Here is a 25,349-nt window from a genome sequence, read left to right on the forward strand (position 1 = left end):
TGTTGGGGATGATTTAATACCTTGATCAAATATTATACTGTTTCAAAGTGGGAAACAAGACCCATGGGGTTGATTGCTTCCAAGTAAATTCTCTTCCCTGAAGAAGGGTCTGGGTGGGATGGATCTTAAGACTTAGATATGTCTGGGGGCACCTGAGTGACTCAGTCTGTTAAGCATTTGCCTTCGACTCAGGTCATGGTCCTGGGGTCCTGGGATGGAGCCCCGCATCGGGGTCCCTACTCAGCGGGGAGCCTGCTCCTCCCTCTGCCCCTCCCCACCTCGTGCTCTCTCCCCCCCTTCCCTTTCTCTCTCAAATAAATAAATAAAATCTTAAAAAAAAAAAAGACTTAAATGTGTTTAGGGCCCAGTGACAAAGGAGGAAAAATGCAAAACAAGTCTAACTCCAACACTAGTTTAGCTGTTTGCCTTTGAGCAAGTTGCTTTACCTCTCTGCGCCTGTGTTTTCCACGCCCAAAATGGAAGTATTAAGGGTTACCTCTACTAGGGAACTAATGCTGTTGTGAAAGCAGATGATAGGCATGGCAGTGCCGTCCAAATGGCATCAATATCAGCTAATGTGTCTTGAGTTCTCACTACATAGTAGATGCTATACTGAGCCCTCGACCCACTGAGTGACTCGACCTTCAGAGCAGACAAATGCAGCAACCATTATGTTATCATTCCCTTTCACAGGTGCAAAAACCAAGATTTAGCTGGAAAGAGTGAGTAACCTCCTAGAAGTGACTAAGTCACTCCATTACTAAGTAGTGGGACCAGAACTTGAAGTCCGGTGTGCGTGGCCACGGAGTCCTGGGCCATGGCACTTCCTTGTCCCCAGAAAGGACTCCGTGCTAGGGAATGCAAAGTGTAGGTTGCTATTGACTGCTTGATGTGATTCTTGGGACTGTCACACAACCCCGGGTTTTTAATCTCTGTCCAGCCACACAGGGTTAATCGGAATAACTGGAATAGGGTAGGAGTGGACAGGCGGCAGCAAGCGCCGCCAGAGTGCACCAGCCTGCTTAGCAACGAGAGAAAACAAGCTGTGCTCTAGAAGGAAGGGGAATGAGCTTCAGGGGCGGGTGGGAGGAAGGAGGGAAGGAGGGGGAGGAACTGCATCCTGCCAAATCTGGGAGGGTGTGAGTGGTGACGGGCACCAAGGGTGCTGGCACTTGGAAGGAGCAAGAGGATGTTCTGGGGAGGACGTACCCACAGTCAAGTGCTTTCTGCTGAGGCAAGAAAGGCTCTGCCAGGCGGTTCACATCCTCCTGTCTCTTTAGTTCTGTCTCCCCAGCCCTATGGATGCTGGAGGTGATGGGATTTTGGAAGTTTTAAACTTGAATATTAATTCACTTAGCTAATCCAAATACCTTCTCCTTATTGTTACCTCGTCACTATGCTTACGAAATGTCAGGGCCGGGGCGCCTGGGTGACTCAGTTGGTTACGTGTCTGCCTTTGGCTCAGGTTATGATCCCGGGGTCCTGGGATCGAGCCCCACATCTGGCTCCCTGCTCAGTGGGGAGCCTGCTTCTCCCTCTCCCTCTGCCTGCCACTCTGCCTACTTGTGATCTCTCTCTCTGTCAAATAAATAAATAAAATCTTTAAAAAAAATGTCAGGGCCAATAAGGAATACAGAAAATAAAAATACCTGATCATCTAAGTGTGACCTTAACCATGGTATAGAGACTGCCCATAGGTGGTGAGCAAAGGTGCCAACCTTCAAAGGGCCTGGACGGTGCAAGCATGGCCTGTGGATGGGCCACAGAGAGCATGCAGCTCTCCAAAGCCAGTGTCTATTGAGACCCTAAGAGGAGAAAATTCTAGATGATTTAGAAAGTTCTTTTTTTTTTTTTTAAGATTTTATTTATTTATTTGAAAGAGAGAGAGAGAGAGAACATGAGCTGGGGAGGGGTGTGGGAGAGGGAGAAGCAGACTCCCCGCTGAGCAGGGCCCCCCCCCCCTCCCCGGACGACACAGGGCTCAATCCCAGGACCCTGGTATCATGACCTGAGCTGAAGGCAGGTGCTTAACCGACTGAGCCACCAGGGCTCCCCTAGATGATTAAGGAAGTTCTAATAAAGCCGCGCTCATCCAGGACAAAAAGTATGAGACATTTCACATTTCCATCTAAAATCTGTAAGAAGGTAAAATGGGTGCACGTATCCTTCTTTAGCGGGGGTTATTTCTGTTCTATTATACAATTAGCGAGTACAGAGAAGCTACACCCCCCTCAAATACCTCCATGAAAATTTTATTACATTTCTAAGGAATTATTGTTAATTTGTTAGGGGTCATTGCGTTAAAAAAGGAGGTATTATGAAGTAGGATAAAATGATATGCTGTCTGGAATATGCCTTAAAATAATTCAACAAAGAATAAAAAAGAAAAAGGAAATGTTGTGAATCATTGATAATTGTTAATCCAAGTGATCAATCTGTGAGGCTTGTACTATTCCTACTATTGTACTGGTCTGGCTATTTTTATGTGTGTTTGAAATTTTTCATGAAAAAGAAAATGTATTCATGGAACAGACACCAAAAAACTTGCAAATGTGCTTAGGATGTATTCCTTTGGTTTAAAAAACTTTAAAACATCTGCAAATTCCAACAAAATCTTCATGCCCAAAATCTCTCTGTGCTTTTAACACTTTGTGAAAATTAATCAGAGGACACTGTGATTAAGGTAAGGAATTAGGACAATGACAAATTAAGGAAAGGGTTGTTTTTGGAAGAATAGGCACCAGGAAGCTGAGGTACGTGGAAGTGCAGAAACTATGCTGTGGGTTTGGGGAAAGTTGGTGAGAATGTCTTCTCAAAGGCATACTCTGATGGAAATGACAAAGTATCACAGATGGAAGACCAAGATATCTGGGCACTAGCCTGGTCCTTGCCACTAGCTGGCTGTGTGTTTTTGGACATGGCGTTTGCATATTCATTCATCAAACATCTAAAGCACCGGGGTGGGGGAAAAAGACACAAATGGCACTGTCTGGCCCTGGAGTTGCTTAGCGTTTCTTGGGGAGGATGCTAACTAAAGAAGCTCCATGCAGCATGGTTCGGCAATGAGTGTGCACCGCGGGAAGGCATAATGGAGTTGTTGGGGCTCTAGTGGGATGCTGAGGGGGAAAGAAAAGCTGAGCACAGGTAGAAAGGGGAGATGCGTCTTGCAGAAGGGAAGAACGGCACACGCAAATGTGTGGAGGTGTGCTGCAGATCTTCACAGATCTAACGCTGCTGGAGCACGGGGTGGGGGGAGGGGGGGCAGGGGGTGGCGGGGGGGGGGCTGGGGATAGGCTGTTCAGTTCCACTTGACAATTCACTCAACAAATAACTACCTAGCCCCTACCATGTACTGGGCAATGTGCAAGGGACCCGGGAACGGCAGTGAACAAGGTGGAGAGAGTCCCCACCTTGGCAGAAGTCACACTGGTGCAGGCGAAGGAAAAGACAGTAAAGAAGACACATGAAGACAGAGTATGAGAACAAGAGGTATAGAGAAGAACTGGAGGCTGGAGGTTGGGAGAAGCCGAGGGAGGCTGGCTGGGGAAGGGGAGGGAGAGGACCCCCCTCCCCCGTTCTGATTTCCACAGACAAGAGGGCTCTGGGCGGATGTTTGAGTTGACCTCCTACTAAGTATGCTCGATGCTTGATCACAGGTCTCACCACTGGGTGACATAGCTGTCACCAAGACAGGAAAGACACGCACATGCCCAGGGCTGCTGTAGTCACCCCTTTGGCCCATGAAGGGCTGCTCCTTCGGCTTGTGGCTGGCATCTCTTTCCATGCGTCCCAGCAGCATGGCCCCACTCCGTGGAGAAGGACAGACCTCACACCACCTGCTGGAAATCCTTCCCATTTTAAAAGAAACACCTTATCCTAGAAGGCACATTGCAACACAAATTTCGAAGTGGAAGGGCGCCGCTGTGTCCTTTAATTAGCCCAAGAGCCATGTTCTGTTTCCTGGTGCGGGTTGGGTGTACTACCATTTGTATCCGTTCTGCTCCATCAGGCTAATTTGTTTTCAGATATAAATTAAAGTTGCTGTTCCAAAGCCACTGTGCTCTCTTCTCACATTCTGTGTTTAATGAGTTAGCAGGTTTTGGAGACGCAGAGGATACCTCTTTGATTTAATACTCAAGCTAAAAAAGAAAAACTGCCCACTGGAGCACAAAAATAATTAAGCAGTACAATCTAGAGTGGTCCATGCGAAAGCCACATGCCTGGGGCAGGTCAGGTGTCCGCTTCTTGATGTGGCGCTTGCCATTACACTTTCCGCATCAAAAAACATTTGGCTACTGGGAACGTCCAACAAGAATGCCACTGCCCCAGGCCATATCTAGCAGCACTAAAATATCAGGAATCATCCAGAGGTGTCTATAGCCATCTGGGTTGTTTAATGCAGGAGAACGAGCCCCCTCCATTGCTGTAATTGCCTAGGATGGCAGAAAGGCCCCTTCCCCTGACACATCTTTCCACTTTTCCGTCTGGGTGCCACCATCAGTGGCTTTGTCAAGACAATGGCTCTTGACTAGGGATCAGCTGGCCTGGCTACATAATTTGTGGGACCCCATGCAAAAGGAAAGCGTGGAGCCCCTGGTCCAAAAAAATAGGGAAAAAAGTGCCATTGTGGAACTAAACTATAGTTTTTTCCTTCTGTTCCAGTCTCTACTTCAACTAGTTACGGTATTTTTTATTTGCTATTTAATGCCATGCCAAGTAAAGAAAACAAAATTTTAAATTGTTAGTATGAATTTTGCAATGCCAATTTTAAAGGCAAATAGAAGTGCATTTAACTCATCCATGAAATCACCAAAATTACACAATTTGCATTTCATAGCACATACATGCATATGTATTTTGTTCTTACCAGAACGGTTTAAATCCTGCAGAAATAAACTCAGCTTGCTTCTTCTTCTTTTTTTTTATTGGTTTAAGAAAAAGCCCCAGATCAATACACCTTTAAAATATCACAAATAAGTCTGAAAAATCATCCAGCATCTTGTTATTTCTGTAGCCGGACAACTTAGATCTTATTCATCAGCCTGCCGAACTGTTCCTTTTTCAGAAACATAGATGCCATCCCCAAATTTTCTGATACCCTTGTTTTTTAACTGTTGTGGCTTGCTGAATCAAAGCATCTGAGTTGGATACAAGTTCAATGTCATTTCCTTCAAGAATTAACTCATCTTTCTGGGCTTGAGATACTGAACGAGTCATACCTGGCCTCATCCAAATGCTGTGGTTGTATTTTTCACCCAAGAAATTTCGGATTTCAACAAGAGAACCATTCTCCTGAATAACAACGTTGATGGGGAAGTGAGCACACACTGACCTCATCTTGTAACGGAAGCCCAATGTAACACCCTTGACTACAATTAGTGCAAACAATAGCCAGTTCTTTTCTAGTTCCCACCATTTGTCAACTCGAAGCCTCTTCTTTTTTTTTTTTTTTTTTCCAAGGAGACTGAGTTCTACATTGATGGGATTGATGTCCCCCTGCAGGGTTTCTCTGGGGCCCTTCGCAATAACAGTGGGTCCCTTCAGAGTGATGTCAACATTTTCTGGAATGTCGGCAGTCTGATTGCTGAGGATGGTGTTCCTTCTTGCAATAGATGCCGCAAAGAGCTAAACTCAACTTGCTTCTTGATCACACACCTTCTGCCACCAACACTGTCTGCCTTCAGCTTACTGAGGAATAAGGAAAGAAAAAGGAACTATGGGCTGGCCTATCTTTCCCTTTCCTTCCACATCATCTCCAGGACAAGTGATTCCTAACACAGTTAATAGTAATTTGTCAGTGTTTGTTTCATCATTTTGACAAATGGACCACAGCTGTGTAAGATCTTCACATGAGGGGGAAAAGGGTGGGAGAAGGTAGATGGGCTCTCTCTGCATTATCTTTGCAACTTAGTTGCATATCTAAAATTATCCCCAAATAAAAAGCTTATTAAAAAGAGAAAAGGGGCACCTGGGTAGCTCAGTTGTTTGGGTATCTGCCTTCGGCTTGGGTCATGATCCCAGGGTCCTAGGATCGAGTCCCGCCTTGGGTTCCCTGCTCAGCAGGGAGTCTGCTTCTCCCTCTCCCTCTGCCCCTCCCCCCCGCTTGTCCTTTCTCTCTCTCTCTCTTGCTCTCTCTCTCAAATAAATACCTAAAACCTTAAAAAAAAGAGAAAGTTTTTTTTTTTGCATACATCTTGCCAAGAATTGCTAAGATAAAAAGAAATTAAGGCATTCCAGTAGTATTTACCTAACTTGCCAGGTCAGATTCACCTGGGGTGATTCCCCGTACCCGTTTCTAGGAGATTCTGGTTTATTAGATCTGCAGCAGGATTGGACCCAGGACCAGAGTTTTAATAAGCACTCACCCTGAGGAGTTTATCAGACAAGTTTGGGGAAATATTGCTTTGGAGTGCAATGGAATTAGGCTAGCTTTAAGAGTAAGGTAAATTCAAGGCCACATTCCAGCTATGTGACCTTTTTTTATGTACCAGATTTTTTCACTTAACAACTTTTCTACTTGCCAGTTGTGTGGCCTTTGAGGCACTCACCTAACTTCTTAGAAAATTCATAGTGCTGTAGTCATACTATAGAACCACTGTGACATTTAAATGAGGTAACTGTAAAAAGCCCAGCACAGAGCTTGGCCTGCCTAGGTTTATGTTACAGTTGGCCCAAACACCTTATATTCTGATGTTTTTTCTCCAGAGGAGAACATAAGAGGTTAATAAACTGTGACCATAGTTCTTAAACTAGTTACACCAAGACCCATGACCCTTTTGCAGAATATTATCAATACCTAGGGAATAGGAAATATGATCTCCTCTTTAAGTTTCCCCTTATTTAGATATTGTGCTTGCTCATTCATTTTCTAATAGATAATGGAGAGATATTTGCCCTTCATTTTGCCAAATGAGGAGAGTCCGACTGGACGTTTCCCCAGGCTTCTGCCTGAGGGAAGGTCGCTTGATTGCCTGAACAGAGGCCCCAGGCACAGTTGTGGCATGTGAGCAAAACCCTTCTGTGTGACCCCTCCTTCCAACCCAGCCACCCCAGTGCAGGCCCCAGAACAGCTGGGACATTGGATGAAATCCCTCCTTTGGCAGAGGACAGGAAGCCGTGCGGGTAAAATATGAACATTGCTTAGCGTTGTATCTCACGGTTAATAAAGGGACAGTAAACTTTGGCTGCTTTTTGTCTCTTGATGTCCTGAAACTTCCGTCTCTTTGGGATGGAAAGAATCACCCTTAATTTTGACAAGTCCTAAGATAGGGAGCCACAAATTGCCAGTTTCTTTGTCTCTGATAAAAATAATACATTAAAATTTTTGTAATGTGTGGGTATATTAGAAAAAAATGTTCAAGGCACTGAGAAGATGAACGTGTAGCAGGCATTGGCCAAGAAGCTAATTAGATTAAAAGGGCATGAAAGGTTGAGGCTTAAGATGCAGGATTAGGTACAAGGTCTTACAGAGAGGACGCAGTCAGGAGTTGGGAGTTGGCCAGAGAGGAAATGGAGGGTCATCCTTTATAAAAGGAGTGGACGTCTCTGGTCTGCTTCTCTCAACATCTCTGATTCATGGCAAAACTTAGCCCACCCCCTCGCTTTCCTCCTGTCTGTACACATGGCTGAAAATGGCGGCCCCAAACCCCAGGGCTCTACCTTCTTGAAGCTCCAGCAAAACCAAACAACTGTCTGATGCTGCAGCTCCTAGAGCAAGATTCTGTTGTGTCCAGCTTGGGTCAGGAGTCAGCCAGCCTCATGGCGTCATGGACAGTAAGCGTGACCCACGTTTACAGTCCTTCATCTGATGGGGGGAGAGGAGGGAGGAGCAATTCTCCAAGAAAGGGGCTTGGTCTCACAGAGACCCCAAAAGATATTTACTACAGGTAGAAAATGACATGCTGCAAATTCAGAGATTTTTTTTTTTAGCCCCTTGGTTATCTTCTATCTATCTATCTTCTTCTATCTATCTCGTCTGTTCAGCAATTCGTCAGTGCTGCATTACACACTTGTATGTTGGAATCTGGATGAGAAAGGAAATAAAGTGAAGGAAGATAGCAATTTTAGCTTGAAAATTATCTGCAGAATAGTCTACAGATATATCCAGACTGCTGTCAATGTTCTTTCTCTCTCCATGTGCTTGACATTCACATGGGAGAAGAAATACCCAAATCCAACTTGTGGCATGGAGGAGGGCAAAGTCACCTCCCCCCCGCCGCCCCCAAGAGTGGCCTTCCAGAGCCCAGCTTTCCGACGGAAACCACACACAGGAGACGCTATAAACTGTGCACAGAGGAAGAAAGGCAGGGTGGAAAGGTTAGAAATGAAAAAGGATCTGATAGCAGGAAAGCTGGTTCAAATTAATGAGACAATGCAAGCCTTGACATTCCTGATGGATGTCAGTGGTTAAGTGCTAGCTGGACCTTCTGCGATTACAACCTCCATTCAAACCCCAGGCCTGGACGGCAACCTGAAACCCAAGGCCATGGGTGGCAGCGAGCATCTGTGGGCCCAGCGTGGATTAGTGCCGTGGCCTTGGGGGACCCTTCCAGGCGGCTGCTTCCTCCCTGTGTACCAGTTACCCCATGCCAGGTGTGCTCTGGGGGCAACGACAATACCAAGTAATTAAGATGAAATGTTCTTGGCCGTGTCTACGGCACGTTCTTTTATGACAAGAACAAAGGGTTAGTTGATGAACTAATTTTTGGTGGGGAAAACTGCAGCATCTATTATTAAATGAATGCTTGGGATTTTTGTTTGTTTGTTTTTCAATAGCCCCATTATAATTTCAGTTCAGATACTCCAAAGCTCATGTTCCCTAATTTATTATCGCTTGCTGAGGTCCTCTGGGATACAGTAATTGAATTTTACTGGCGTCATTACCATACCCACAAACAAGCGAGTGTTCTGAGCTCAATCAGTCAAAGCCTGTTCGCGGGCCCACAGGAGACGTGCCCAGAGCGGATGTCGATCCCAGCCCAGAAAGGCCGCCGTGGGTCCCCGGCCAGGGAGACCGGCTAGTGCTCGGTGCAAACCAGGCTTCCTGCGGTCAGCTCTGCGGGAGCAGCAGGAGCACGGGGGCACTTGAAGGAGAGGAAAGAAAAATATGAGGCTCCAAAGACATTGCCGCCCAAATCACCAGATTGTAATCCTATTGCAGTCAAAACTAGACGAGCTTCTGAGAGATGGGCTCCACATACTTGGTTGAGAACCAGGAAATTCCACAAGGAGATGTTAAAATTCCATCTTTAAAAAAACAAACAAACAAACAAACAAACAAAAAAACCCCCAGATAGCCTACATCCTCTCCTTCTTACATCCCAAACAGGAAAATAAAATCATAATATTAGACGCCCACGGAGATCATCTGAATCTAGTCTCCGCATTTTACTCCAAGCTGAAAGGGGTAAAATGAATTCTTACCTCACTGTGATAGTTAACATTTTTTTTAAAATTCACATTCTTCAAAGATTTACCCTTAAATACTTAGGGAAGCAGTGAGGCAGACTGAAAGGAATACAGCGTGCATAAAAATGGGCTCAGGCTCAGGACTCCCGGGAGCCCCTGGGCAAGTCAATGAACTCTGAGCCTTGATTGCTGCATCTGGAAAATGGGAATAGTACTATAGGCTTCTGGGAGGACTGAAGATAATATATGCCAGTATCTCACAAAGCACTTGGCACCCGACCTTAGCTGAATATCATTCTACCTTGGCATTTGTCCAAGAAACAGATAATGTATTTTGACCTATTTTGTACAATGAGGAAGCTAATTGGCTGAAAGGATGGGTTGCTTCTATAGGAGCTGCTCCTCCTCAAATAGTTCCCACCATATCAGAGAACACAGGGAAGGGGAAAGGCCCCTCCAGTAAGCACACCCGTATTTCTGAAGGCATTTAGGCCAAGGACTTTGGGTAATTTTTCTGGGCAACTAAAATTCTCATACCACTGGGAGTTTGCAAAAGCTTTGGGGACTTAGGTCCTCTTTGACCCAGAGATCATATTTCAACTCAGATACTGTCAGTGTCCTCAAAGGAATGACTGTCCTACTAAATGATGAAGGAATCCTACCCCTTCACCCCGCAAGCTCTGCTTTCCCATGTCTTGATTCTTTGTGAGGAAAAAATTAACTGTTCCCCTGGTTCTTCTCTTGGTTTCATGTCCCTTTCCTGTTTCCTTTAATTAATAAGAAGATACCCCCAGGGTGCCTGGGTGGTGCAGTCTGTTAAGAGTCGGACTCTTGGTTTGGGCTCAGGGTCGTGATCTCAGGATTCTGAGATCGAGCCCCATATCAGGCTCCGCGCTCAGTGGGGAGTCGGCTTAAGACTCCCTCTCCTTCTGGCCCTCCCCTCTGTGCTCTCTCTCTCTCTCTCAAATAAATAAATAAATCTTTAAAAAAAAAGATACCCTCCCAACTGAATAATTCTGTTATGGGCTGAATAGTGTGTCCTCCCACTCTACAAATTCAGATGTTGAAGCCCTAGCTCCTAATATGACATTATTTGGAAATAGGGTCATTGCAGATGTAGTTATTGTTACGATGGGGTCATCCTGGAGTAGGGCGGGCCCCTACTCCAGTGTGACTGGTGTCCTTACAAAAGGGGGAAATCTGGACACAGACAACTGGGAGAACGTTGCGTGAAGATGAAGGCAGAGGTTGGGCCGATGCGTCTGTAACTAAGGAATGCCAAAGATCTCCAGGAAACCACCAGAACCTAGGACAGACGCATGGAGCTGACAGAATCAACCCTGACACCTTGACCTTGGACTTCTCGGCTCCAGAACTGTGAGACACTAAATTTCTGTTGTTTGAGCCAATTTGCGGTACGTTGTGGCAACAGCCCAAGCAAACAACAACAACAACCACTTCTTTCTGGAAACAAACCCTCTCTCATCTTATTAACCTTGTCCCAGGACTGCTGTGGACTGAGCACTTGGCCCCCTCCCTCTTGCACCCCCCTCCCCACAACAGCTTCCATGGGGCTCAGCTGCGTTATCACCTAAGCAGGCTTGGTGCTCTCTGTGCACTCAGGTCCCAAAGTTTGCCTCTAAACTCCAGTCCAGAAAGCAGTTAGCACCGTGCTGGTGGGGGGGCGTGGCCTCTCCTCATCAGATGGCAATCATAGTCTGAGAGATGACAACACAGATTGTCTTTGTTTTTCAGCCTCATTCAGCTCCCTTATAAGGAGAAACTATGCCCCTTGAAGTCTTGCAGATCCGAGTGGCTATTACGAATCCGAGCTCGCAGATGAGAGACTGATGTCATCTTTCCTTTTCCGTATAAACAGAAAAAAGTTGAAAGTGGAAAGAAAATGTAAAAAATGAAACATTCTTGCTCTCTCTCTGTCTCTCTCTCACGCACACACACACACCACCTATAAACACAAATTCTTTTCCCCTGGATTGTGCCTCCTTTTACGGATGTGTATTCACAAGAATAGATATATTGGTTTCTGTCCCCTGAGGTAATGATGATAAATATGCCAAGGTCAGTAGCTTCATCAGCCATTGAGACTGCTCACTCTGGCAATGGCAGATAATCATTTACCTGGTGGGACTAGTCGCCTTTACTTCAATTCATGCCTCATGGTGTCGCTGAAATGTTTCTTATCTCACAAAAACACTTGTCTTATTGTGTCTTTCTGGTGCAGAAAGAAATTCATAAATTATTGTTGGGCCTTGGATTTTTCAAAAAGTCTTGGTCATGATTCTGTAGGGCAAGAAGTTACTAAAGAATGGAGACAAGGTAGAAAATAAAGTCACCAGCATATATATAATAATATTCTGTTCCACGTCCTGGAAAGTAAAAACTCAGCTTTTGGTAGACCCAAAAGATATTGTAACTCCTTTTCTAATAGGACTAAGGCTTAATTTAAAAAAGAATTCTACTAGCATTTATTGAGAACCTACTATGGGAAATGCACCATGCTGGATGATAAGACTACCATCATAAGTAATACATAATCTCAGATTTATTCTCAGCAACATGAAATCTATAAATAGTACACTAGGGGAAAAAGAGGTTAAATTTCCCAAATGTTCACTTTTTGAGAACTGTATTCCTATAATAAAGATAGAAAAAGTGGAGTCCTATCATACTGCCATCTTATATCAGTTTCCCACTGTTGCTATAGAAATGTACATTTGGGTAGAATTGTGGCCATTAAATGACTTGCCCCAATACATAGTGTGTATCGCTTATGTGAACAGTGCCTAGCACGTGTGCCTCAGGGGGAAAGGATTGAACAGCTGCCTTGCAGCACTCATCAATAAGCAGGTAGCCAGGGATTCAGCTCTAAGCTAGCCAGGCCCTGTGGAAACACAAAAAGAAATACAAGATGAGGTTCATGTCCTAAGGGAGCTTGCAAACCAGTAGAAAGAACTGACCCCATGGTGCACAATGGTGACCCATCAGTGTCAAGACAGAGTGAAGTATTTGTGTCTATGAGATGCACTGCCTGCCTCTCATTAAATATTTAAGGACGAATGATATCGTCCTTGATGTATTACACAGATTGAGAAAAATAGGCCAAGAATAAAGGCCAAACTGCTTAGAGATGGTTTTTAATGCGTTACATTGGGGGGGGGGATATTCTCAAGAACAATCCCTTGATGTTTTATCAGTTGTCATGTGTACACACAAGACAGCAGAGGGTCGGGATCGGCAGATAGCAAGGGCTCTGGAGCTGGCCAGTCTGGCTTCCAATCCAGACTCAAACACCTCCCTGCTCAGGATTCTTGGTCAAAGTACATAACTTCTCTGTAGCTCAGTTTCCTCATCTCTAATGGGAAATAGTAACAGTACCTACCTCGGAGGGTTATTCTGAGGACTGAATGAATTAGTGTGAGGGATGCTCTTAAAATAGGGCCTGACACAAAATACGTGCTTGTAAGAGTCTGTGAAATTAAGTAAATTAAATACTTTATGTCCCCAGTCAAGACTTGAGTCTTCCATGCTCACTCTATGTAACGTCCACTTTAAGTGTTTACATAAATGAGATAATACATATATAAAGCCAAGATAAAAGTCTCAAATACAGCATCTCCCTTCTGTAGGTTGGTCCATGGTGTCAGTTAATAATACCTGTGATGTGGGCAATATGAAAATTCAGTATTCTTATTTTCTCTGTGACAGTGTGCTAGAATTTGTCTATCTAAAATCTTGAGATCTGGTGATTATTATATAGTGTCGGGTTTGCACAACCCTTGCCAGGAGAGAGGCATTATTCCACAAAACACAAATCCTACTCTAGATCATTCCTTGGACTTCTCTTCTGCCAATTTGGTTTCAGATTGAGCATTTGTTTACAGTTTAATGTGTACAATAGAAAGTCATTGCCTTTTATAAGATAAGGTTCCTTCCTAAGCAAATGCACTACAAAGATGTCTAATTGAGAATTCATGATCCCATGATCGGTGATGTTCTCAGGCTGATGTGAAGAGCCCCAAACACAGGCTTTAAAAAGTACACAGTTCTGTACTCTCCTCCCTTGAACTCTTCCAGACATTATCTAAGTGTAATCCAATTCACAGAGCTATTCATTACAAAAGGAGCCTCACATTAATTTTATTTGAAAGGGGTCCCTATTTTTTACACCATGTTGGAGAGAAAAGAGTTAAGTAAAAAGAAAACCTATCACTAGGCGCTAATTTGCATATATATTAACACAAACTCTTACACAAATTTAACTTAAGAACATCTGTCTATGTGTGCAAAATCTCCAAAAAGTCTGTTGAATCAAGAAAACTTCTTACTTACTATGCATAATAAATGGTTGTGAAAACAAATGATTTTAAAAATTAAGGTTAAACATACTATTTGACAGACAGATGTGCATGTGACTTACAAAACTTACAAGGCAAAAAAGCACATAAAAGTAACTACCTATTGTTTAAAGATAAAGCAATCAATAAAACTAGACTCAGAGATGACCAAGATGTTGAACCTATTAGAAAGGGACTTTAATTCAATTTAGATTAATATATTAAAAGATGTAGTGGGAAGCTACAGAACAGGCATGAACAGATGCAGAATTTCAACATAGAATTATACATGTTTTTAAAAAGAAGCAAAAGAAATGCTAGGAAAAAGAAAAACATATCAGAGATGAAGAATTCCTTAAAGAGCTAATTAGCAGATGGAACCAGTTGGAAAAAGATCCATAAATATAAAGATAGGTCAATAGAAGTCATCCAAGCTGAATTACGAAGATTTTAAAAGTGTCAAAGAAAAAGAACTATAGAATATCCAAGAGCTGTGTAGGACGATATCAAATGATCTAACATACACATAATTAGATTTTCATTATATCTCAATAACCCTTACTTAAAAAAAAAAAAAAGAAGAAAATCAAACCCAAAGGAAATGGAAAGAGAGAGAAAGAGACAGAGCATAATAACATGACAACTAAATGCAATGCATGATCCTACATTGAACCAGGGGGGTAACAGCTTTTGAAAGGGTATTATTGGGACAGTTGCTATATTTTAAATATGGATTATGGATTAGAGAATAGCATTTTATGGGTGTTAAGTTTTTTTCTTGATAATTGTACTATGGTTATTTAAGAGAATGTCTTTGTTCTTAGGAAACACAACTGAAATATTTAGGATAAAGAAACATGATGGCTGCAGTTTACTCTCAGATAGTCGAGTGAGAGAATAATGAAGCAAATGGTGCAAAATATTAACAATTAGTAGAGCTGGTTAAAGGGTATACAGAAATTTCCTGAAATAGTCTTGCAATCTTTTTTTAAGTTGAAAATTATGTTATATTTTAAAAATTTTTTAGTTATTCCACTTTGGGTTTCTTTCTTTCTTTTTTTCCTATCATGACAAATGTACTCTTTAAACCCCATCCCCTATTTCACCCATCCCCCCACCCACCCTCTGGTAACCATCAGTGTGTTCTCTATAGTTAAGAGTCTGTTTCTTGGTTTGTCTCTCTCTTTCTTTTTTTTTCTTTGCTCATTTGCCTTGTTCCTTAAATTCCACATATGAGTGAAATCATATGGTATTTCTCTTTCTCTGACTAACTTATTTCACTTAGCATTATACTCATTAGCTCCAGCCATGTTGTTGTAAATGGCAAGGTGTCATTCCTTTTTTTTTATTTTTAAGATTTTATTTATTCATTTGAGACACAGAGATACAGAGAGAGAGAGAGAGAAAGCATGAGCAGGGAGAGAGGCAGAGGGAGAGGGAGAAGCAGGCTCCTCGCTGAGCCAGGAGCCCGATGTGGGGCTCAATCCCAGGACCCTGGGATCATGACCTGAGCGGAAGGCAGATCCTTAACCATCTGAGCCACCCAGGTGCCCCAAGATGTCATTCCTTTTTATGGCTGAGTAATATTCCATTGCACATATATAACATTTTTATCCATTCATCTGTTGATGGACATTTGGGCTCTTTCTGTAGTTTGGCTATTGTTGATAATGCTTAAATAAACATAGGGGTGCATGTATCCCTTGGAATTAGTGTTTTTGTATTTTTTTTGGTAAATACCCAGTAGTGCGATTACTGGATGGGAGGGTAGTTCTCTATTTTTAACTTTCTGAGGAACCTCCATACCGTTTTCCAGAGTGGCTGCCCCAGTTTGCATTCCCACCAACGGTGCAAGCGTGTTCCCCTTTCTCCACATCGTTGCTAACACATTAATTAGTTTTGCTTTGAGTATGTCTGATGATGAGTGATGTTGAGCATCTTCTCATGTGTCTGTTGGTTTTACATAAAATTATAAGTTTTGTTTAAAGAACCGAATAAGAAAGAGAGAATGAGCGATACCAACAAGATATAAGGAAGAACAGCCTAAGTAGAATTAAGCACAAGGCAAAAACAAACAAAAAGCTGTGTGTGCATGGGTTCAGCAATCAAAATAAAATAAATAGCAATCAAAATAAAAATAGGAAAAGTATATGACCCCATGAGGTGTGTGAAGGCAGTAAGAGTACATAAATGAGAACTTCCAAGAAGCAAACTGTATTCTCAGAGCAAGCCATGTTTTTCTTTGGCACACAGAAGAATGCCATAGAGTCGAAGAGTATCAGAGAGACTTTCACAGTAAAGGGGAGGGAGAGGCTGACACCTCCTGAAAAATCAGCCCAGAGCTGATGGGGGTCGGGGGTTATACTTGGCCCAGGGTTATACTCAGGCTAGGGATATACTTCGCCATTTCTTCTTTGTGGAGCCCTTCCTGAGAAACCAGGAGTAGTGAGTGGGCACTCCCAAAGAAGAAATAGAAACTGCGCATATGTAACAAGGGAGCAAAAAACACTCTGAATAGCTAGAAAATATCAAACTAAAACTGTTAAAAACAAAAAAATCTCTCCCCCGCCTTCCCCTTTCACGCACAGCGGCAGAGCCAACCGCAGCAACCTTACAGTTGGAATGTTAGGTGTGCTTACCAACTTAAAAGATTGGGCAAGGGCGAAAGTGGGTCATTTATGGCTTTGAGAAAACGGGTGGAGTCACAGGAGGAGGATCTGGGCACGTAAAAAGCACAGTTGATCTTCATTATTTGCAGATTATGTATTTGTGAACTCTCCTACTCACCAATATTTATCTGCAAGCCCAGAATCAATAACCTGCAGTACGTTCACGGCCATTCGTGGACCCTTGCAGGGCCGTGGAAAATCTGAGTTGCCCACGCATGCCGCCAGCTGAGGCTGAAGGAGGCAGTGTGTCACCTTCTTGTTGCAGCTCTCCTCCTGTAAACAAGTGTCCCTTTCATAGTCTGTTTAGTGACACATTTCTCACACTTCCTTGCTTTTTGTTGATTTGCTGTTTAAAAGCGCCGTCTAGAGTTCCTCAGTGAAGGATGGCAACTATGCGTCTTAGAAAGTAGGTGTGTGAGGTCAACTCCATTCAGGCAGGAGTTACAGGGCTGTTGGCCCTGAGTACCATGTTAATGAATCAACAGTATCTATTAAATAAGGTGTCTTGAAACAGAAACACTCATCAAATAAAGGTTATGTATTGATAAGTTGATGGAGAAGTGGCCAGATGCTTGCAGGCACCCAAACCAGAATTTCCTCTCAGAGCAATGGTTCAGTGTTTGTTCATTCAGTGTTTGCTGTGGCTTTTATGCAACATAACTTGTGTGAATAAGGAGAATTGACTGTTAGAAGGGAACACATCCAACTCACACTGGTAGTTGATTTTGAAGACAGAGTAGGGGGTAGGAGCTGAACTTATGAAGCTTTGGTTGGTTGGAGAAAAATGTTATGGATTTAGAGTCAAGAGATGCTGTTGCTTGAAAGGTTGGGGCATGAAAATATATTTCTGTCTGGCATCTGATGCCATTTCACAGCCAAATTATAAAGCCACGTTTCTGTGTCAATAAGGAATCACACTACCTGTAGCTTAAAATCTCTCAAACAGATGTAATGATATATTTAGTTATTCTGTCCCAAGATAAAGCAACCAGATGAAGCTACATTTCCCCCTAATTATTTCAGTGATTAATGTAAATATTCCGTCTCCCACGTAAAATGAAAAGAATATTATTTGCCACATGATTGAGAAGGATGAAGTGACCTGAAATCCCTAGGGGGAAAAAAACATTTACTCATGCAAAGTATCTTTTTAAGTAAACTAAGTCAAAGGACACTTGGGGATGCTATCGCTAAGTTAACGGGAAGCAACGTCATTTACACATCCTTAGTTTCAATCCAAAAGATGAAGGAGCTTATGCCAAGAGTTTAATAAACGTAGAAAAGTTTACTCAAATACTAGTATGTTCACTTTTTCTATTTTGAAAAATGAGAGAGAAAAAATAAAATAATGAGAAGGTATTTCAAGAGCTATCCTTCCACATTAAATTACACAAGAGCCTCAATTAACCAGAACAAAGGGAGGGGTCACTGAATCTCATTACCTGGATTTTCCAATTGGTTAGGGCTTAAGCAGAAGTGCCTTGTCCATGGTATTTCTAAAATGTCTCTTACAATTTGTTGCTCTGTGCACAAAATACTGCTACTAATAATACATCTAATATTTATTGAACATCTGCCTTGTAGCTGGTCCCGTCAAATGCTTTTTTCCTCATCTATTCCTCACAATGGCACTCTGCAGTCAGGACTCAGGAGTCCCATTTTAACTGATGCAGAAACCGAGGCACAAAGAGATCAGGTTAATAGAACGAATGCAATCCCAGATGACTAAAATGCTTTCATCACTTCCTTAAAATCATACTGAACTTTAATGATGCTGTTTCTCTGAGATGGTGAAGGTGTAACACTGGGTAGAAATCTGTTTTAATCCTGGGTCATGGTCTCAATTTTTAATACATTTCTGGCACGAGAATGCTTCATTGTCACTTATTTCCAAGGCTTAGCAGCAGATTGCGGAGGGGTTAAGCACGAATACCAGGTAATCCAGTGTCTGTTTTAATGGTTTCTTAATAGAGAGTAGCTGCCCACATTGGTGTACTTCTGGTGAAAACCAGGTCTTTGCAAATTAGTGAAGGTGCTCTGATCACGTGCCAGTTATTACCCAGTAATAATCTTAACAGGTTGAGCTGAGGGCCCAACCACATTCCAGACTGCTTCAATGCTGTTTTATTTTATGTTATTTTTAAGATTTTTAAAATTTATTTATTTGAGAGAGTGAGCGAGCAAGAGAGAGCACACGAGCAGAGGCAGAGGGAGAGGGAGAAGCAGACTTCCCCAACTGAGCAGGGAGTCCGACGCGGGCTCGATCCCAGGACCCCAGAATCATGACCTGAGCCAAAGGCAGATGCTTAACCAACTGAGCCACCCAGGCGCCCCTCAATGGCGCTTTAAATGAACCATCCTACCTCATACAAAGTTTATTCTTTCTTACTTTAGGAATCTTATCTTTTCATACACTTTGGTAATGGCAAAAATGACCTCCAGTTCAAGATAGCTCCTGATTATTGACCATGGGAGTCAAAAGTCCTGATTCCCTGCTGATGCTGGCTGAGACCCCATCATCTCGCTGTCACTGGTATTTTAACAGCATTTTCTTATCATGGCTCACCATCTGCTTTTAGAGTCATCTCGTTGTTTCTTTGGGCATAAACTCTCCTAACTATTTCTGAAAAATAAAGTCTACACTCTCTGGTAGAAATGGCAATTAAAAACCACTGCAAGGGGCGCCTGGGTGGCTCAGCCGTTAAGCGTCTGCCTTCGGCTCAGGTCATGATCTCAGGGTCCTGGGATCGAGTCCCACATCGGGCTCCCTGCTCGTTGGGAAGCCTGCTTCTCCCTCTCCCACTCCCCCTGCTTGTGTTCCCTCTCTTGCTGTGTCTCTCTTTGTCAAATAAATAAATAAAGGCTTTAAAAAAAAAAAAAAACCACTGCAAGAGGACAGACAGACAGACTCGAAGCTCATGTTTCATTGTCGTCAATGGAAACTGCTGTAGAAACCACAGCATATCATTATGAAAGTGTATAGGCTATTTGGAAACTCCAACAATAAAACATCTCCATTAGTAAGTGGGTTTATTGACATAACTGAACATAACAATGTATAACATTCATTCATTTCCCACCGAAAGACTTTCCAGTCGAACTCTTTTTACATAGATTTTACTGTTTTTCTGTGAAGTATTTTCAGTGATGTTCTGCAGTTGAAAGGGTAGGTGCTAGGAAGCATCAGAGGTCTTTTCCAGACTTTCAGTGGAGCTCAAGATTACACTGCTGTGCAAAAGGACCAGCTAAAAGATGCCATTGCTCTACAAATGAACAAAACTAGGAGCACGAGAGGGGCAAGTAAATAGCCCAAAGGTTTCAAATAAGAGCAGGCAACGACCCCCTCTCCCACGTACTCATATGCTCGGGATCTGACACGGGCTCTGGCAGCAAACTAAGAATGACAGCCTATTTCCTGTGCTTTATTAAGTTTTGGCCCCATAGATAAGACTGCCAGAGAAGCAGCTGTACTTTAAGTGGTCTGGACATTTACTCATCTGAACATAAACACAGATCCGTTCGTTTAGAGCCCTGGGTCTCTGCTCAGCTGTTGGGACAAGGGCAGGCTTGGCTCAATGGAGGCCAAACATAAAAGGGAGTACACTGGGGTTGAAGGACCCCCCCAGACTATGATAGATTCCCTGAGTCATCAGGACCCTCAGGGCTTAAGGCCCTAAACAGGAGATTCACTGTTAGCCTTAGCACCATCTTAGTAGCCTCCGTGGCACCCCACTGCCAATAACTCCACAACCACGGCGAGTATCACTGTGCAGCCCTGCCCTGTGACTGCTTTTCTAGACCACACACAACATCATTAATGTAAACCAAAGCACTACATTTAGTGATAAACATGTACTTCATAAATATCAGGGAACGCAAGTGTCCCAAACAGTTGAAAACAACGGAGCAAATAAAGGAGCCTAATCCTAAATTTAAAACAAAAACATTTAAAAGAAATACTGCAATTATTAACTAAAAGATAAGATTTAATAGCATGGTAAAACACGGGGTAGTGGAGAGGTTAACTTGCAAAATAAATCATTATTTCACAGTGAGGTTTAAGTACTCCTAACAATCTTCTGGTTTTAGTAGAAACAGACAACCACTGATGTACCCTTTTTCACATTTTTTTCCAATAATTTCTTCCCCCCTCTTTCCTACAGAGTAAGACATTAAGGTGATTGAAGGTTACGCTGTCAATTGACTATCACCTTTTGCTTCCCTCCTATTAGGGAACTGCCTTTATCACTTAACGGTGCAACTCAAGAGAAGCGGGGCACAGCCTGCTGTTTGTGACTGATAAAAACATGAGAAGTACCACATCATATTTATTCCAATCTGGACACAGTGTCAGAGATGCGGTTAAGTGAACTGGGAGGCTGCGGTTCCCTATGCGGTCATCGGTTATGCACACCTTACATTCTTTTACCAAGTCTGGCACTGACATTTCATTTTCCATATATAGGTTTAGAAAAAAATAAAATTAAAAAGCCACAGGAGCAACCCTGACAGAGAAGTCTTGCATGCAGCCTTCTCCTGAGAAAGTAGGTAATCTTAGTTAACCCCAAGGTCAGCCAATGTTCTTGCGGTGTTAATGTTAAAAAGAAAATACTAGTTGAACGGCTCAGCTCAACTAAAACAGTCCTTGAGTTTATTGTCAGTTTGTTAAATGTCCGAGCTCTTCACATTGTTGAAAAAAAAAATAGCGTCTCTAATTATTCAGACATTAAATTATCCTGAATGTTCTATTAACCAACATGAAAGAGTTCCTTGGCAGGTGTGTTAAAACTTTACCACCTGTTTACAGCATCTCCCTTCTTGGCAGAGACCACCAGCCCAGTGCAGTCCAGGTGCCAAGCCTCCTTTGTAATACTAATAAGTTCCTTTTCCCTTAAATAGGACAAAACTCCTCTGTTTCACACTGAACAAACAAAAAGCATTCTGGCCATTCCGTGGGGCAAAAGCGCCCTTTTCTGCCCCAAAGGGGGCCAGGCTCTTGCGTTGCAACACCACCAAAGCCATATCCATGGCTGTACCAAGGTCTCCATGTAAGAGAAGGCTTCCCACCTCTGGACTCTACCATCCGTTTGTCCCCTACTCTTGGCCTTGACCACCAAGTACCACCCATTCACATCATGAGTGGGTACTGGGAATTGGGGGGAGGCGGGGGCGCCGAACTGGCTTCCCCTTTGGCCTCTGTGGCAAGTGCACAAAAGGGGGAAAAGAGAAGCTCTGATAAAGTTAGATCTTCCCCTGAGGTGGGCTGAGGGGCTCCACGGAAAGTGGCCGGCTCCTCAAGGCCAATGAGACGGTCTCCACACCCCCCTGGAGTCCCTGGACCTAGTCAGCAAATCGCTGCAGAAGATGGTCCTCCCGCCTCAAGCTGCCACCTGTACCGCCGCCCCCGCTGTCCATGAAGCGGTCGCAGGGGAACTCGATGAGGTCCGCCTCGCTGAGAGCACACACAGTGGTGCGCGGCCGGTGGGACTGGAAGCCAGAGAAGTCCGCAGACACGCCGGTGCCCATGGAGCGCAGGGGACGTCGGGTGGAGTACATGTGTCGAACATGCACAGGGGCCCCACCCTTCCGCCTAGCCCGCAGCTTCCTCCGCAGCCAGCGGGACGCCCAGGCGGCCAGCGCCAGGAACACCAGCAGCGCGTTGACGGCCAGCAAGACCAAGGTCAGCAGCTGGTAATCGACGCTGCTCCGGCTCCCAGGCTCCGGGAGGGTGACCAGCCCGGCGCAGTGGTCACGGGGGGCCACCGGGCAGACCCGGCCCCCGAGGACGCCCTCCACGCACACCAGGTAGGGGGTGTCTCCGCGCAGCTCGCGCAGCGTGGCCGAGTCGCTGCGCTCCGGCAGGTAGACGAAGCGGTGGAACTTGGGCTGCTGGCCAAAGCGGTCGAAGAGCAGGCGGAAGCGCGCGCCGCCCAGCGGTGGGGGGCTTCGGTACTGGCGCACCGCCCAGCGCACCGAGGCGCTGTCGGCGCCCACCGCCTCCACCGTCAGGTTGCACAGGATGAACTTGTTGAAGTCGCAAGGGTCGGACACCAGCGGCGGCAGGACGACCCCGCCGTCGGACTGGGCGGCGCTTTCCTGCTGCTGCGCGGCCAGGCGCTGCTTCGCCGCCGCGCGCTGCCAGGGGTCGCCAGCGGGCGGTGGCGCAGAGGCGGGCGCGGCCGTCGGGGTGGGCTCCGCGTGGGCGGCGTCTGCCGGAGTCGGAGGTCCCCGCTCGGGCTTCTGGAGCAGGTCCAGGGGGTGTGGCGCCGGACCCTCGGCAGCAGCGGCGGAGGGGTCCGGCTGCTGGAGGCTCGGGCCCCGTCGGCTCAGCCTCAGAGCGCTGCGGTTGCCCAGGAGCTCCCTGGCGGCCGCATCCCAAGCCACCCCGGGCAGAAATCGCTCGCGCTGCTGTGGCTGTGACTGCGGCTGCGGTGGCAGCTCCTCCGAGAGGCCGCCTGCAGGGGGCGCCACCTCCTCCCCGCCGGCTGTGGGTAAGGGCCTCCCCTGACCTTCGGCGGTCGGGGAACCTGAGGCCGAGGGTTCTGCGCAAGCCCCGTTCTGCAGCTGCTGGTCATCCAGGTAATCCAGGTACTTGCCCCGCAGGGCCGGAGGGTGGCGACACTGCACGAAGACCGTGAGAAGACGGCCTTGCGAGTGCCAGTCCCCCATCCAGCGCTTCAGGCCCCGCAGACGGCAGTCGCAGGTCCAGCCATTGCCGTCTAGGTCCAGCCGGTAGAGGGCCGGGCTGGCGGCGAAGATGTCCCCGGAGAGGGCGCTGAGCGCGTTGTCGCGCAGGCTGAGCTCGCGCAGCCGGCCCAGGTGGCCAAAGACAGTGGGGTGCAGAGCGGACAGCGCGTTCCCGCTAAGGTCCAGCGCCTCCAGGCTGTGCAGGGGCTCCAGCAGCGCCACGGGCAGCTGGCTCAGCCGATTCCCCTCCAGGCGCAGCTCGCGCAGGGCCTCCAACCCCCAAAAGGCCTCCGGCGCGAGGTGCGTGAGCTGGTTGCCCCTGAGTGAGAGGAGGCCGAGACGCGGCAGGTGCTGGAAGACGCGCGGCCCGAGGTGCTGGAGGCTGTTGGCCGAGAGGATGAGGGTGGAGAGGGAGCGCAGCGGGGCGAAGGTGGCTGCGTGGCGTAGGGAGGGCTGCAGCTCGTTGGCAGAGAGGTTAAGGAAGCGCAATTTGCCCAATTGGGCAAAGGCGTTCTTGCCCAGGAAGCGGATCCGGTTGGACTCCAGATGTAGGTAGAGCAAGTTGCCCAAGGGGGCGAAGACCGCGTCCGGCAGCGCCCCCAGGGCGTTCCCGTCCAGCCGCAGCTTGACCAGACTTTCCAGGCCCTCGAAGGAGCCGCGGCTCAGGCGGCCGATCTCGTTCCCGTTGGCGTAGAGGATGCGCAGCTTGCGCAGCGGGGCCAGCGTGCCCGGGACGAGCGCCTGCAGGAGGTTGTTCCCCAGGTAGAGCTCCTCCAGCCGGGAGAGCTTCTCAAAGGTCTTGGGGTGCAGAGAGCGGATCTGGTTGTACTGCAGGTCCAGCCGTCTGAGCTGCCCCAGACGGTGGAAGTCGAAGGCCGTGATGTTGGTTATGAAGTTGCCGCCGAGGCTGTAGGTGAGCACGTCCTGGGGGCTCGGTAGCGAGCTGGTCTTGGGCACGGCGCGGAGCCCCCTGTTGGTGCACAGGAGGTGCTGGGGGTGCTGGCAGTCGCAGCGCTCCGGGCACACGGGCTGGGCCCGCGGCGGGAGCGCGAGGCAGCCGCACACCACGAGCAGGAAGCGCACGGCGCGGGCAGCCTCCATCGCCGCCCGCCCTGCGTGCTGCGGCCGGATCGTCCTCTTGGCCCGCCTGCTCTGTGTCTCCTCTGCATTCCCCTTGGCCTGGCCAGAGTCGCTCAATGGCCTCTTTCGGACTCCGCAGCGCGGTCCAGCCCCTCCTCCGCCCTTTGTCCGGTGGCTGGCCCGGGTCTCTGCAGGCGGGCTTCGCCCCGCCAAGTCAGGCGGCTCAGGGCGCTCCGGGAGCTCCGGGTGCTACTTGTTGCATTTCTGCACAAAACTGTTTCTCCGGCTGTGCGTCGGGGGGCGGAGGGAGGGAGCCAGACCTGAGCTTTTTGTTTGCAGCTTGAGTCCGGAGAGCTGGATTCCCTGGCACGGATTCTCCCCGCCGAGCGGATTCCCCAGCTGCAGGCGGGAGCCCTTCCAAGAGCTCCTCGGGGCGCGGCTTGGCTGCTGCGCCCCGGCGGCTCGGCCCCCGCAGCCCGCGCCTCCTGGCTCTCGGTCCCGGACCAGGAGCGCGGCCTCGGTGGAACAGCCGGGGGAGGAGCCGGGGGTGCGCAGGCTGCGTCCGGAAGGGACCCAAGTCTGCGAGTGGCGGGCAAACCAGGCGGAAATTCGTTCTTCCCACACTCTGCCCCCCGGGGATGCAGGCGGAGAAAGAGGAGACGGCGGAGGGAGGACAGACCCCGACAGGGGGAGGAGGAAACGCTAAGTGGCTCCGCGTCTGGTCAGCCCGAGCCCGGGACGCCGAGTGAGAAAAGTAGGGATTAAAAACAGCTGTACCGGTCGGCCCTCGACGCAGGGCTGGGGGCGGGGGTGGATTACCGGGCTAGCAAGCGGAATTTGCAGACAGAGACCTTTTTATTTTAGATGAGTACCCCAGTCATTTCGGCGCATTGGGAGCGCGGCTCCTCTTCTTCGTTTTCAAGTCACTTGCTCTTCCAAGTGTCACCCCGCGGGGCAGTGCACGCAGCACGGAGGGCGCAAACATCCTGTAAGAAGTTTAGGGCAGCCCAAGGTTGTCTCCAAAGAGCTGTCGGTGGACTACCGTCAGAAGAGGCCAGGTCACCCCGTCTGAGTGTTGCGTGTTTGGGTTTTTTGACCGGGCTGTACAGGTGGCCGGGGAGAGGCATCGTCCCACGGAGGGATCTGCACT

General features: G+C 46.7%; 1 protein-coding gene and 1 pseudogene across 1 annotated transcript; both read right to left on the bottom strand.

The window, feature by feature from the left end:
* Positions 1-5,000: 5,000 nt before the first annotated feature.
* LOC118524340 (large ribosomal subunit protein uL6 pseudogene) lies at positions 5,001-11,587 on the bottom strand (annotated as a pseudogene).
* Positions 11,588-19,445: 7,858 nt separating this feature from the next.
* On the bottom strand, positions 19,446-24,697 carry TRIL (TLR4 interactor with leucine rich repeats). Its single transcript, XM_036074484.2, has one exon. The coding sequence runs from the start codon at positions 24,218-24,220 to the stop codon at positions 21,773-21,775; it is 2,448 nt and encodes an 815-aa protein (XP_035930377.2). The 5' UTR covers positions 24,221-24,697; the 3' UTR covers positions 19,446-21,772.
* Positions 24,698-25,349: the final 652 nt, after the last annotated feature.

The sequence above is a fragment of the Halichoerus grypus genome, chromosome 12, assembly GCF_964656455.1.
Source record: "Halichoerus grypus chromosome 12, mHalGry1.hap1.1, whole genome shotgun sequence".
NCBI classification, from domain to species: domain Eukaryota; kingdom Metazoa; phylum Chordata; class Mammalia; order Carnivora; family Phocidae; genus Halichoerus; species Halichoerus grypus.